General features: G+C 51.4%; 1 protein-coding gene across 3 annotated transcripts in view; it reads right to left on the bottom strand.

Moving 5' to 3' along the window:
• KLHDC1 (kelch domain containing 1) overlaps window positions 1–15,357 on the bottom strand; it is a 40,241-nt gene that overhangs the window by 5,168 nt on the left and 19,716 nt on the right. The window contains exons 11-14 of one of the 3 annotated variants that reach the window (XR_006387023.1): window positions 13,067–13,151; window positions 12,208–12,260; window positions 11,645–11,883; window positions 7,874–8,743 (exon numbers count right to left, since the gene is read on the bottom strand). Coding sequence is in view for 1 of the 3 variants with exons in the window: in XM_044271461.1 (XP_044127396.1) it covers window positions 11,712–11,883; window positions 12,208–12,260; window positions 13,067–13,151 (310 nt within the window). In the remaining 2 variants the exon portion in view is untranslated. Of the gene's footprint in view, window positions 1–7,873; window positions 8,744–10,485; window positions 11,884–12,207; window positions 12,261–13,066; window positions 13,152–15,357 lie in introns of those variants that run through there. The other 2 variants (XR_006387024.1, XM_044271461.1) reach the window with 2 other exon arrangements.

Below are 15,357 nucleotides of genomic sequence, written 5' to 3'. Positions count from 1 at the left end.
GGAACGGAATTGTGGACGTGTGAATGGACCCTAAAGGAGGCAGTACCTGCCATAAGTCAGGAGGTCACAGTATAGACGAGGGGTGCCCAACCTGCGGCCCTTCAGCTGTTGCAAAACTACAACTCCCAGCATACCCGGACAACCTACAGCTATCAGTCTACAGCAGGGCATGGTGGGATTTGTAGTTTTACAACAGCTGGAGGGCCGCAGGTTAAGCATCCCTGGGTCCGACCGTACTACGTGCCCATATAACCAAGTGATGGCGTATACTCAGGATAGGTCATCACTAGCTGATCGGTCCAACTCCCTGCACCGCGCCGATCAGCTGTTCTGTGTGGCTCCAACTATACAACGTCAACATTCTAGTGGATAATTCTTGTCACTGCAGCACTGCTCCCTGATCAGCTAGTCATGACTATCCTGAAGAGAGGCCATCACTAGTGCTGATCGAGTACTATAGTGCTCAGGTGCTCGAGTAGGACACCTCGGGATGCTCGGGGGCTCGAGTAGGACACCTCGGGATGCTCGGGGGCTCGAGTAGGACACCTCGGGATGCTCGGGGGCTCGAGTAGGACACCTCGGGATGCTCGGGGGCTCGAGTAGGACACCTCGGGATGCTCGGGGGCTCGAGTAGGACACCTCGGGATGCTCGGGGGCTCGAGTAGGACACCTCGGGATGCTCGGGGGCTCGAGTAGGACACCTCGGGATGCTCGGGGGCTCGAGTAGGACACCTCGGGATGCTCGGGGGCTCGAGTAGGACACCTCGGGATGCTCGGGGGCTCGAGTAGGACACCTCGGGATGCTCGGGGGCTCGAGTAGGACACCTCGGGATGCTCGGGGGCTCGAGTAGGACACCTCGGGATGCTCGGGGGCTCGAGTAGGACACCTCGGGATGCTCGGGGGCTCGAGTAGGACACCTCGGGATGCTCAGGTGCTCGAGTAGGACACCTCGGGATGCTCGGGGGCTCTACCGAGCACAATGGAAGTCAATGGGAGAACCCGAGCATTACACCAGGCCCCCCCTGCTCTGAAGAGGGGAGGGCGTCTGGTTCATAGGGAAAGGTCAGAAATTGATGGAAACACCACTGAGATGGTTCAGGAACAGCATGGGGAGGATGTCTGGATGCATCTTGGACTCCCAGGTCGCTGCTGGGAACAATGTTGTCCGAGTAGTGCGCCACTTTTACAGACTGACAATAATACGCACAAAACCGAAGAAAAAATAGATTTTAGAGGAAAAATTGGTAGGAAACATTCTTTACTGTATATTTACTTGTATATAAAGTGCAAGTGCTGCCAAAAATTACAAGGAAGAGGCACTCCGATACAACCTGTATATCACATAAAGGAGGGCATCATACACAGCCTTGAAAAATTATGACGGATGGCTGCTGGTGACCCTCAAAAACAGGCATGCTCTACCTGCGGCCCTCCAGCTGTTGCAAAACTACAACTCCCAGCATGCCCAAACAGCCTACAGGTATCAGCCTACAGCAGGGCATTGTGGGAGTTGTAGTTTTAGAACAGCTGGAGGGCCGCAGTTTGAGGATGCCTGGTCTAAAACATTATGGGCGAGGGCCTGCTGCTGAGCTGACCCTCTAAAACATAAGGAGCGGGGGCAGCCCAATAAGCATGATGATATGATGGAGGATATGTATTCAATACACCATGAAAGCCACATGTAAAGTGCCTTTATGTTCGGCCGCTTTCCTCTGGTGGAGTAGAGAAGTCAGGGGGAATCCAGGCCTTGTTCATTTTGATAAGAGTCAACCGGTCAGCATTTTCAGTTGACAGGCGGATGCGCTTATCAGTTATTATGTCCCCGGCAGCACTAAATACCCGCTCTGACAAAATGCTGGCGGCAGGGCAGGCCAGCACCTCCGAGGTGTAGAGCGCCAGTTAGTGCCACGTGTCCAGCTTGGACACCCAGTAGTTGTAAGGCACCGAGGAATCACGCTGACACGGTCTGCTATGTACTCCTTAACCATCTTCCAAAATGTATCCCTCCTTATGACACTAGGCCGCGCATCAGGGTGCGGGTGCTGGCGGGGTGTCATGAAACTGTCCCAGGCCTTGGAGAGTGTTGCCCTGCCTCTGTTGGAACTGCTGTGTGTTCCCCTCGTCTCCCCTCCTCGGTTGCCCAAGGAACTACGGACTCTGCCGCCAGCGTTGTCAGCTGGAAAGTTTTGGAGCAATTTTTCCACAAGGACCTTCTGGTATTGCACCATTTTGCTCGTCCTCTCCACCAGAGGAATGAGAGATGAGAAGTTCTCTTTGTAGTGAGGGTCGAGAAGGGTGAACAACCAGTAATCGGTGTTGGCCAAAATGTGTAAAACACGTGGGTCACAGGAAAGGCAGCATAACATGAAGTCAGCCATGTGTGCCAGAGTCCCAACAGACAAGACTTTGCTGTCCTCATCAGGAGGATCACTCTCAATCTCCTCATCCTCTTCCTCCTCTTCTTTCCACCCACGTTGAACAGGTGGAATTAAACTTCTATGGTTACTACCCTCTGTAGCGGAGGCAACCGTCTCCTGCTCCTCCTCTTCATCGTCCAATTCGCGCTGCGAAGACGAACGGAGGGTGGTCTGGCTATCACCCTGTGCACGGTCTTCTTCCCCCATTTCCACCTCTTCCACATGCAAAGCGTCCTCCTTCATTGTGAGCAGCGAGTGTTTCAGTAGACACAGAAGTGGGATGGTGACGCTGATAATAGCGGCATCGCCGCTCACCATCTGTGTTGATTCCTCAAAGTTGCGTAAAACCTCACAGAGTCAGACATCCATGCCCACTCCTCGCTTGTGAAGAGCGGAAGCTGACTGGAAAGGCGACGACCATGTTGCAGCTGGTATTCCACTACTGCCCTCTGCTGCTCACAAAGCCTGGCCAACATGTGGAACGTGGAGTTCCAGCGCTCAAGTCGCACAACAGCCGGTGAGCTGATAATTGCAAGCGTTGCCAGACAGGCGTCAGCTGTAGATGACTTTCGGAAATGGGAGTACACGCGGCGCACCTTCACCAGTAGCTCAAGCAAATTGGGGTAGGTTTTGAGAAACCACTAGGTTGAACACATGGGTTAGGCATGGGATGTGTGTGAGCTTGCCGAGCTCCAAAGCCGCCACCAAGTTACGGCTATTATTAGACACAACCATGCCTGGTCCTAGGTTGAGTGGTGAGAGCCACGGCTCAGTCTGGTCCCTTATCCCCTGCCACAGCTCTGCGGCGGTGTGCGGTTTGTCACCTAAACATATTAGTTTCAGCCCAGCCTGTTGCTGCTTCCCCACTGCAATGCTACACTGCTTCCAGCTACCGACTGATATCTGACTGGTGCTGCAAGAGGATACTTCAGAGGTGGAAGTGGAGGAGGAGGAGGAGGCGGAGGAGGAGAATGGGGGGGTTGCAGCCACTAATGTAGGTGGCGGAAATCCTGATGGAAGTAGGTCCCGCAATCCTTGGCATTGGTAGCACTTGTGCCATCCCAGGTTACGACTCACTCCCGGCCTCCACAACGTTCACCTAGTGTGCCACCAGGGAAATGTGGCGTCCCTGGCCACAAGCACTTGTCCATGTGTCAGTCATTAAGTGGACCTTCCCAATAACTGCGTTGGTCAGGGCACGGGTGATGTTACGGGACACATGCTGGTGTAAGGCGGGGACGGCACACCGGGCAAAATAGTGGCGGCTGGGGACTGAGTAACGAGGGACCGCCGCCGCCATCAGGCTGCGGAAAGCCTCAGTGTCCACAAGCCTAAATGGCAACATTTCCAGGGCCAACAATTTGGAAAGGTGCGCATTTAGTGCTATGGCCTGTGGTTGGGTGGCTGGGTATTTGCGCTTTTGTTCGAAGGCCTGGGGTATGGACATCTGTACGCTGCGCTGGGACACAGAAGCTGGGACACAGCTGATGGGGCTTGCGAAGGTCCAGGTGCATGGCTGGAGGCATCTTGGCCTGTGTCTTGGACAGGGGATTGGCCAGCATGTAACACAGGGGAAAATGAGGCAGTGGTGTGACCCGCAGACACTGGTTGTGGATCCAGGCGTTCGGCCCACCTATTAGGGTGCTTTGATGCCATGTGGCGGATCATGCTGGTGAGGTTGCTAGTGTTCACGCCCCTGCTCATTTTAGTACGGCACCGGTTGAAAACTACTATCCGCACTTTCCTCAAAAAAGCGCCAGACTGCGGAACACCTACCCCTTGGCAAGGGAGATTGCCGCAAGGGGGTGCTCCGGGGAACAGTTGCGGGCCTGTTTGGTGTGGCCTGCCTTCTCCCTTTTGCCACCCCACTGCTTCTTCCAGCCTGTTGTGGTGCTGCGGATCCCTCCCCTCTGTACTGCTGTCCTCGCTCAGCTTTCCACCTTCCCGGGTTGGGTCAGTGACTTCATCGTCCACCACCTCCTATTCCACTTCCTCACTCTGCTCATCCTCCTGACTTATTGGCAACTGTGTCTCATCATCATCATCATCCATCTCGTGAAACACTAATTGCCGTTCCCCACCGTCATCTTCTTCTGACTGTGAATGCTCAAGAGTTTGGGAATCAGTGCACAAGATCTCCTTATGTCCCGGGCTTGGCGAGAGGCCCAAATCAAGGAATGGCGATGAAAAGAGCTCCTTGGAATATCCGAGTGTGGGATCACTTGTTTGCCAAGACTCTCCATGGTGGGAGGAAGGAGGATCAGGGTGAGGATTCTGTTGACCTGACTCTTGGCTACTGAGACTGGACCTGGTGGAAGACAGGGTGGTGCTTAACCGACTGGAAGCATTATCTGCTGCAATCCAACCGACCACCTGGTCGCACTAGTGTGACTTCAAGACGGTTGTCCTGCGCCGCCCTGCAAACTGGGACATGAAGCTAGGTATCGTGGATGAGTGTGTTTCTTGTGCTCTGGCATCAGGCACAGTTTCACCGCACCCATGGCCACGGCCTCTGCGTGCACCATCAGCAGCACGGCCACTTCCCCGTCCCTTACTGCTCGCCTTCTGCATATTAAATGGTATATATCAATGAAAGTCTGTCACACGTACAGTAGCGCAGGTAATGTAACCTTCCGCAGTGGACACCATCTATAGAAAAAGTACACTGGATGTCACACATATTTTAGGCTGCGCACACGTTACACAGGAGATGTAGCGCAGGTTGCGTTACTGTCAGCAGCGGCCAAACAATTGCACACAATTTAGTGCAGGTTGCACTAATAATATATATTGCACAGTTCTTGTCCCTACACTGTCTGTCCCTTCTGCTGCAGCTCGCCCTAAGACTGAGCCGAACCACGCGTCATCGGGTGCTACATAGCACCCGATGACGCATTCCGGCCAACCAATCACTGTAATGCCAGTAACCAACATGGCTACGGCATTACAGTGAGTGGCAGTACTTCCCCGCACGTTTATTGGCTGCCTAGCAGCCAACAAACGTGCAGGAAGGAGACTCGCACGCGAGCACACGCGGTGTTCGGCCGAGCATGCTCGCCCAATACTAGCCATCACTTAAAAGGGCATCTGGCAGCAGTTTTGTCTCTATGACACCGGCTGACCTGTTACATGTGCTCCTGGTAGCTGAAGATATCCGAGTTGGTCCCATGTTAATATGTGTCCGCATTGCTGAGAAAAATGGTGTTTTAATATATGCAAATGAGCCTCTAGGAGCAACGAGGGTGTTACCGTTACACCTAGAGGCTCAGCTCTCTCTGCAACTGCCGCACCCTCTGCACTTTGATTGACAGGGCGAGGAGTATTGACGTTTTCACTGCCTGGACCTGTAAATCAAAGTGCAGAGGACGCAGCAGTTGCAGAGAGAGCAGAGTCTCTAGGTGTAATGGTAACGCCCCCGTTGCTCCTAGAGGCTCATTTGCATATATTAAAACATCATTTTTCTCAGCAATGTACAATGTGGGCACATTTGAACATGCGACCAACACAGCTGTCTTCAGCTGCCAAGCGCACATGTAACAGGTCAGCAAGTGTCCTAAGGACAAAACTGCTGACAGATGCCCGGCCTCTTCAGGATATACCTCACTAGCTGATCAGGGAGCAGTGCTGCAGTGACAAGCATTATCCACTAGAATGTTGACGATGCTGTAAAGCTGGAGGATCAGGAAAAAAGTTTTGTCTGCAATTGCGTTCATTTTTTCACGCAACACAGAAATTATTTTTTTAACGCTTCATGTACACAGACCCATACAAATGAATGGGTCAGGATTCAGTGCGGGTGCTATGCGTTCACTTCATGCATTGCACCCACGCAGAAAACTCACTTGTGTGAAAGGGGCCTTAGTCTTAAAAAATACACCAGGGGGTCGCTGGCGCAGGATGCGGCTTTTCTGTAACATCTCAAGTGCAGATAGCAATGTGCCATAATCCAGGCCTAATCTCACTTTTCTGTCTAAACCACTTTGAAAAGTGAGATCTCCTGAATGTCACAATAAATTTGCGATTGGCGACATTTTTACACAAAAAAAACTGACATCTGATTGATGAATGTCCCCCATAATGCTTACTCTTTTCCTCAATCCCTGCAATTCCAGCCCTGCCGCTTCAGCGGTCTTGGTTTCCGATGCTGCAGCAATGACATCACCATCATGGGTTGTCGGGCGCGCCATCAGTGCACCGCCAGTCTTGATAGAGCAATGTGACACCATTGCTGTAATGCCAGAAACTAGCGTTGAAACGGCAGAGGATCGAGCAGGAGAGGAAGCCATATTATTATTATTATTACTTTTGCTGCCCTTCATCTAGACAAGGGATCAGCAACCTTTGGCACTCCAGCTGTTCCGAAACTACAACTCTCAGAATCCTCTATAGGAGTTATAAGAACAGCAGAGTATGTGTGCATGATGGGAGTTGTAGTTTCACAGCAGCTGGAGTGCCGAAGGTTGCTGATCTCTGATCCAGACTTTTTGCAGTCCCGGAAAACATTAACTCTGCGGCCCGGTTAGTCCTCAGGATCATCAGTATCTGACTGGTGGGGGTCTGACTCTTGGCACCCCCGATGATCAGATGTTTGAAGAGGCTGTGGCACTGTGATGAGCGCTGCGGTCTCTTCCTCGCCCTGTGACATCACATTAATCAGCCCTTGTACAGCTCAGTCCCATTTAAGTGACTTGAGCTGCAGTACAAAGCACAGCCACTACACAATGTACGGCGCTGTGCTTGGTATGCTGTGAGGAGGACGCCACCCCTTAAAGGGGTTCTCCGGGAATGATGAGGTTTAAGTAAGTGCCGCAGCCTGCCTCTCTAATCAGAAGATTCATACCTACCCGCTCCCCTCTTCTGTGCTGCCTCTGCTGTGCCCATGTTCTGGTCCCCCGGTCTCTGCTGCACCCAATGACTGGCTTCAGTGGTCACGTACTGCTTGTGGTCACGTCACACTGGAGCCAGTCATTGGGTGCAGCGGAGCTTGTGACAATGCCCACACAGCACCGGGTGCACCGGGAACACCGACACAGTGGAGGCAGTGCGGAGGACAGGAGAGGTGGGGAGCACTAGGTAAGTATGAATCTGTGGGCATGGGCTAAAAACTCATTATTCCCAGAGAACCTCTTTAAGGGGTCACGTCCTCCTCACAGCAAAACCCCTTTAAAACATATAGCTAAGTAAAAAAAAACAAAAAAAAAACGGAGGACATTATCGGGGTAAGATGCATCTTCTGACAACCACATCTCTTTGTATCATATGGGTGTCAGCCGGGTGCCATGTTGGGAACTGCTCGATGGGCAGCGCACAGATTAGTCTGTAGGTTATCCTTTATGCATTTCATCTTAGTTCTTTGCCCGTTTTATTCCCAGATCTCAGAATTCACAGTAAACCCGGGACGTAATCTAACCTACGGTATAGGATTATTGGCGGTACTTCAGAAATGACCTCACCCTTTTTATTTTCAATGCAGTTTATTCATTATTGTACAAAAAAAATAACATTAACAAGAAGCAGCGATAAAAGGAGGAGAAGTGAACCGGACTCTGTAGTGTTTTTGTACCATTGATGGTTCTCTCTTCTGTCAGACATGTCATAAAGTAGTATTCCTGGGGGGTCTGGCAGTGGGAGCCCTTGAGCAAAGCAGATGCTGGTTCCCTTGGAGAGATCGGCCGTGTCCATGCCTGCTCTTACTATAACCCCCATCATTGTGTCATTTAAAACCTACTCATTTTCACCACCACTGTGGTTCCTCTGCTGATTGACAGTTAGGAGAAGGTCCCTTTAAATAGCACAGTGAACCCTTTATACCCGTACATAAAAATACTAAATATATAATTTATCTGTTTAACAAACTTATACAAAAGTATTCAGGGAACTGAAGCCGGATAACGGGCGACTGGCAGTGCCTGCCGCTGTGTACCATTTAAAGGGCCGGCAAACTTTAGTGGATTGGTAAACCTGTGAACATGACCTATCCCTCGGCGTTCTCCCAGATTACTGCCTGCAGAATTAGCTCAGCTCTTATCTTGAAGTTTGGACTAAAAGTAGTTTAAACAACAGCAAAGCCACAGAAAACGTACATATTGCCATGTCAGCGAACATCATCAGAAGGGGCCGCTGTACAAAGAGGGGCCACCTCGCTGTATAGAGCCCTAAAAGCCTCCACAGATGCTCCCAAATTCCCATTTCTGGATATCTCCAGCACAGCGGCCAATATCATCAGCCTCATGTCTCACATTTGAAGAAATGGAAACTTATTAGCCGCACCAAACGAGTTTCACGGCCCCTTCATTTTGTAGATCTGTGGCGTCTTGTATCATATCTGAGGGCGATAGAGGGGGAGATGTTGAGTTTAGGGATGTACGATTGGATTCTGTATTTATGTAAAATTCTCTTTAAATGATGTAATGAATTATGGAAAAAGCCCAATGAGTGGGTAAGGCCGGACTCTCAGGCTCCCTCTAGGGGTCTTCCGGGTAAGGCCGGACTCTCAGGCTCCCTCTAGGGGTAATTCCGGGTAAGGCCGGACTCTCAGGCTCCCTCTAGGGGTAATTCCGGGTAAGGCCGGACTCTCAGGCTCTCTCTAGGGGTAATTCCGGGTAAGGCCGGACTCTCAGGCTCCCTCTAGGGGTCTTCCGGGTAAGGCCGGACTCTCAGGCTCCCTCTAGGGGTAATTCCGGGTAAGGCCGGACTCTCAGGCTCCCTCTAGGGCAGGCATCCTCAAACTGCGGCCCTCCAGCTGTTGCAAAACTACAACTCCCTGCATGCCTGAACAGCCTACAGGTATCAGCCTACAGCAGGGCATTGTGGGAGTTGTAGTTTTACAACAGCTGGAGGGCCGCAGTTTGAGGATGCCTGCTCTAGGGGGATTCCGGGTAAGGCCGGACTCTCAGGCTCCCTCTAGGGGGATTCCGGGTAAGGCCGGACTCTCAGGCGCCCTCTAGGGGGATTCCGGGTAAGGCCGGACTCTCAGGCGCCCTCTAGGGGGATTCCGGGTAAGGCCGGACTCTCAGGCGCCCTCTAGGGGGATTCCGGGTAAGGCCGGACTCTCAGGCGCCCTCTAGGGGGATTCCGGGTAAGGCCGGACTCTCAGGCGCCCTCTAGGGGGATTCCGGGTAAGGCCGGACTCTCAGGCGCCCTCTAGGGGGATTCCGGGTAAGGCCGGACTCTCAGGCGCCCTCTAGGGGGATTCCGGGTAAGGCCGGACTCTCAGGCGCCCTCTAGGGGGATTCCGGGTAAGGCCGAACTCTCAGGCGCCCTCTAGGGGGATTCCGGGTAAGGCCGGACTCTCAGGCGCCCTCTAGGGGGATTCCGGGTAAGGCCGGACTCTCAGGCGCCCTCTAGGGGGATTCCGGGTAAGGCCGGACGCTCAGGCGCCCTCTAGGGGTAATTCCGGGTAAGGCCGGACTCTCAGGCTCTCTCTAGGGGTAATTCCGGGTAAGGCCGGACTCTCAGGCTCTCTCTAGGGGTAATTCCGGGTAAGACCGGACTCTCAGGCTCCCTCTAGGGGGATTCCGGGTAAGGCCGGACTCTCAGGCTCCCTCTAGGGGGATTCCGGGTAAGGCCGGACTCTCAGGCTCTCTCTAGGGGTAATTCCGGGTAAGGCCGGACTCTCAGGCTCTCTCTAGGGGTAATTCCGGGTAAGGCCGGACTCTCAGGCTCCCTCTAGGGGTCTTCCGGGTAAGGCCGGACTCTCAGGCTCTCTCTAGGGGTAATTCCGGGTAAGGCCGGACTCTCAGGCTCCCTCTAGGGGTAATTCCGGGTAAGGCCAGACTCTCAGGCTCCCTCTAGGGGTAATTCCGGGTAAGGCCGGACTCTCAGGCTCTCTCTAGGGGTAATTCCGGGTAAGGCCGGACTCTCAGGCTCTCTCTAGGGGTAATTCCGGGTAAGGCCGGACTCTCAGGCTCTCTCTAGGGGTAATTCCGGGTAAGGCCGGACTCTCAGGCTCTCTCTAGGGGTAATTCCGGGTAAGGCCGGACTCTCAGGCTCTCTCTAGGGGTAATTCCGGGTAAGGCCGGACTCTCAGGCTCTCTCTAGGGGTAATTCCGGGTACTGTAATTCCGGGTAAGGCCAGACTCTCAGGCTCTCTCTAGGGGTAATTCCTGGTAAGGCCGGACTCTCAGGCTCTCTCTCTAGGGGTCTTCCGGGTAAGGCCGGACTCTCAGGCTCTCTCTAGGGGTAATTCCGGGTAAAGCTGGACTCTCAGGCTCTCTCTAGGGGTCCTGACAGCAGTTAAACAGACTTTTACATAAAAATACTAAATCAATTCATACGAATCTATAGATCCCTGAGCTCAACGTCTTTCCTATAATCCTTCCCTGGCCTGAGACACAGAGTGTGGGAATCCCGAGACGTTTCAGTGAGTTCCTTTCAATGTGATGGAGAATAACTGTAAATTGTGACGCCACCTCTGCACCTGGTCACACGTTCTGGTTCATGCCCTTACAAGAGACGCGGGGCTGAGCTCTGCGCAGGTAATCCCTGGTAATTTGGTTTAGGCGGTGTTTAAATCCTGTTCACTTATTTCATGTATGCGTTCAATGATCCCCATAAAACATTTTGGTATCTAATGGATAGAAATATGTTTTGTGTACTATATGGCTGGATACCATAAAAACGTATAGCGCGGTATACATATACGTCATGTTTTAGTGTTGGCTATGGGAACCCATCTGCCTGTACAGTATTGGGGCTTCACATTCTCCACACGTCAGCAGATTTCCCAGGCGCTGATGTGAAGAGACCCTTAATGAGTATATCACTACAGACAAAGCTGTAGGTGCCTGTTAACCCCTTCGTGACCACGCACATTTTTTTTTTTTTTAATTGCATTCCAAGAGCTATAACTTTTTTGTTTTTTCATCAGTGTACTTGTATGAGGTCTTATAGTTATAGATTTTAATGCACCATTTTAGGTACATGTAATGATTGATTAAAGCCCGCTGTTTAGCTAAAAAACCCTTTATTTAAAGTCAGTAAAAAGGCGTATTAGTGGTCACTAAGGGGTTATTAATAGGGGACCTCCATATTTGTGCACTCTGTAGATTCCAGTATAACTATTCCCAGATCAGCCACCAATCTACTAATCGCCGTTTGTGACAAATGACCAATTAAGAGCTTGTAGCCAGCATGAGGTACCCAAACCTCCTTACCTCCCCAGCCCCCAAGTAACATCTACAACCAAATACAAAACATTGCCTCTAATGAAAACCGCCCTACGCACCGTGTAACCAACATGGTTTGTGCTTCAGACAAGTGCAAGCGGCCGTGCTCGGTAAGCGGCGGCGCCATCAGGTCTTGTTGTTGTTGATTTCATAGTGACTCTCCCTCCTGCGCTGGCGGAAGCGGGCCGCTCTCCAGAACGTGATCCTCTGGTTGACCTGCTGGAGCAGCTTTGAGGGTAAGCAGGGTAATTGGCTTTTAAATAGGAAAGAATTTTTCCCAATGTGATCCAGGCACAACCTGATGAGAAAATCAAAAAATCCACAATGTGATACAACACCGCCATATACCGCTCCACCTGCACAACTACGTCCATCATTGGGATTCTTGGCTTCTAATCCGTCCTGTGGGTTCTTTGCTTCACTATAAAGCATGGTAACTAAGGGATCCAACATCTCACTGGACAGCGCAGCCCCCCGTGTCTGTGGCATCCATTAGACATGACTGTGCACCCACATTTTGGAGGTAATGGACAGAAAGGCCATCAGGGGCCCCTCGCCTGCCATTCAGCAGAATGAGAGACCCGCAGCTTCAGACAGATTGAAAACAAAGATTTTTTCTCACCTGAGCAGCGGGTACGGCTGAGTCTGGAAGATGAGCAAATCATTACAATGACCCTGCAATGGAAACGACACGTTAAAACCCACCGGGACATCCAGAGAAATGGTCTTCTCCCACAATGAAAGGTCTATATCAGGCATCCTCAAACTGCGGCCCTCCAGCTGTTGCAAAACTACAACTCCCAGCATGCCCGAACAGCCTACAGCCATCAGCCTACAGCAGGGCATTGTGGGAGTTGTAGTTTTAAAACAGCTGGAGGGCCGCAGGTTGAGGATGCCTGGTCTATACAGAATGATCGGAGCCACTTTGGTACCGCTCAGAGATTTCTATTTAACCCTTTAAAAGGGGTTGTGCCAAGTTCTAAATGTATTAGGGATAAGTATCTGTTTGGTCTGACTTATGGGATCCCCCACTAATCATGAGAACGGGGGTCCCCTGCCCATGTATGAATGGCGAAGCAGGTTGAGCATGCACCAGTCACTCTCTATGGGGCTGCCGGAGATAGCGCAGTACAGGGCTCGGATATTTCCAGCAGTCTTACCATTCTGGGGTATCTATTCCACCTCCCCCATACACACTTAGCATGGCCGGGCATGCATGCGTTCAGCATGGATAGAAAGCCACAGGGACTTCTGGTGGCGACTAAAAGACTGGGCATGTTGATATCCATATGCCCAGCCCTTCTTTCCCGATATCGATCTGCCATCTAGCGAAGCTGTGACACCCCCATGGACATTAGAGGTTTGGCTGGTCCCTCTGAAGATTTGTTTTCGGCTGCCATGACATTAATCTAAGGTGCGCGGCCGGCAAATCTGTTTCACTGGGGTGTAAGTACACGGACAGCGGTGTCCTGTATACTCACAGTATCTATGGAGAGCAGGTCGTCCTTACTGCCACCAAACACCATCACTTCATTGTCCTTCCCGGGGGCGGCCGTGTGCCACAGTCTAGAAATGATACAAAGCCTAATTAGTAAATGCAATTGCTGCAAACCCTGGATGTTAAAACACGACTATTACTGCTAACACAGCTGCTTTATTTCAGAACCAGCGCCACATCTGTCTTCAGGTGGCGTCTGGTATTACAGCTCTGAACGTGCCTGAGCAGTGATACCAAACACAAGCCATGGACGGGTGTGACACACATCGCTGGGGCCTGAACTCTGCGACTCCCAATGATCCTGAGAAGGATGTGGACATGCCACCGATTTAGAATTTTTTCCTCTTCACAATGGCGCCCCCGGCCACCTGTCTGTGCATGGAACTGCAGCATGTCTGCGGGTGGCAGAGAGCGCTGCTGTGCAGGTACGAACAGTGAAGGAGGCACAGAGCTAAAACTATCTGTGAATGAAGCTGTTCTTGGATTAAAGAGGACCTCTCCCCTCTCCTGACGCCCATTTTAATAGCTTCATGCATTCCCCATGTAATAACAATTCTGGAGCCTCTATTCTTATGGCTCTATGTTGTGCCGTTCCTCTGTTATCTCTACTAGAAGCTATGAATGAATTGCTAGCAGTCTGCAGTAAGGGGACAGAGGGGAGGTAACTGGTTGAGGGGGTGTCACAGTCTGAAAATGGCAGCACTGATTGGATAGAGTCAGACTGTGCAGGGACACGCCCCCGACTGGTTACCGCCCACCTGTACCCTTACTGCAGACTGCTAGCAATTCATTCATAGCTTCTAGTAGAAATATTACAGGAACGGCACAACATAGAGCCATAAGAATAGAGGCTCCAGAATGGTTATTACATGGGGAATGCATGGAGCTATTAATAAAGGCCTGTCAGGAGCGGGGAGAGGTCCTCTTTAAAGCTGAACCACAGACATAAACATGTGTTCTATATGGAAAGAGAGAAATAAGCTGCTGGCAGGCAATTTGGCTGCAGCATATTACCCCCGAGAACCCGAGGATCGGACTTGTTAAAGTCCAACAGCCCCATCCTCATCTCCCCAACATCTGCTGTTGGGGGGCCCAATCCTTATTAGATGGTTGGCACGTCTTGCCAAAATAGGCAGTTTTGGCGGATATTAAATAATGTGCATGGCCAGCTTCAGGCTTATTGACCTCACCACAATAGTCTGTGACCAGAAGCCAATTAGCAGCCCCAATACATGGGCAACGTCCGTGCAGCGGCCGGGACGGATCGAGACTCATTCAACTTGAATGGGTCCGTAATCCATCCGCACCACAAAAAAAAAAAAAAAAATATATAAATAAATAGAACAAGTTCTGTTTTTGTTTGCAGTGCGGAAGTACTCTGTAGTGCTTTGTGGGGTTCTGATCCGTGCTTCGGTTCCGCATCTCCGTGATTGTGGAACCATTCAAGTGAATGGGTCCGCATCCGTGATGCGGAGTGCACAAGGGCCAGTGCCCGTGTATTGCAAACCCGCCGTATGCGGGCCACACAACGGCCGTGTGCATGAGGCCTTAGGGATGTTTCTTCAGCGCGCTGGGGGGACGCCTGTCCTGCCTTGACTGGGTTGATATCCTACAACTCATTCCTTCCTATATTTCCCTCATAGCTGCTCTAACCTAGCGTCTAAACCTAAAAGGTCCAACAAAGCAGGTTCTTCTCACACAATGTCCACCATTCCAGCATTGCAATTCTTCATTTCTGGGGTGAAGGCCATTACAGCTGGTCAGACACAGTGAGAGCAGTCGTCATCTCCCGTACAAACTCAAGTATAGCCCCCGATCAAAGGCTAGAAGAATAAGGCATGGCTGTAGTCAATCCTAATGTGGGAGGTATTTGATTGGGGGTCACCAATGATCTCAATGCCTCCTCATGTCACAGACAGGGGGAAACGCAGCTAAAGCAGATCTACAGTGAGCGGAGCCCAGCAAACAACTCCCCGAATCTCAGCTTCCTGGACCCTTGGGAGTGGGATACGACATTGAAGGACAGTCACCCCAAAAAGTTATCACATTTTTCAGCGGAGCTCTTGCAGGGCAGACCCCCCCCCTCCTGTACAGTGGATGTCATTTCTTTAAAGATGGCCTCCACTTCGGAGCGGGCATCAGAGCTACCGGGTGCCTGCTGTTTCACAGGGCTAATGTATGCGATCAACGTCTACTGATCGCTGACATTTAACTCCTTAGATGCCATGGGGTTTATGTGCTATACGGCTGCCTGAACTATTAAAATAAAAACGT

The sequence above is a fragment of the Bufo gargarizans genome, chromosome 11 (assembly GCF_014858855.1).
Source record: "Bufo gargarizans isolate SCDJY-AF-19 chromosome 11, ASM1485885v1, whole genome shotgun sequence".
Classification (NCBI taxonomy): domain Eukaryota; kingdom Metazoa; phylum Chordata; class Amphibia; order Anura; family Bufonidae; genus Bufo; species Bufo gargarizans.
Note: the sequence above shows the minus strand (reverse complement) of the source record. Positions and strands in the feature narration are given on the sequence as shown.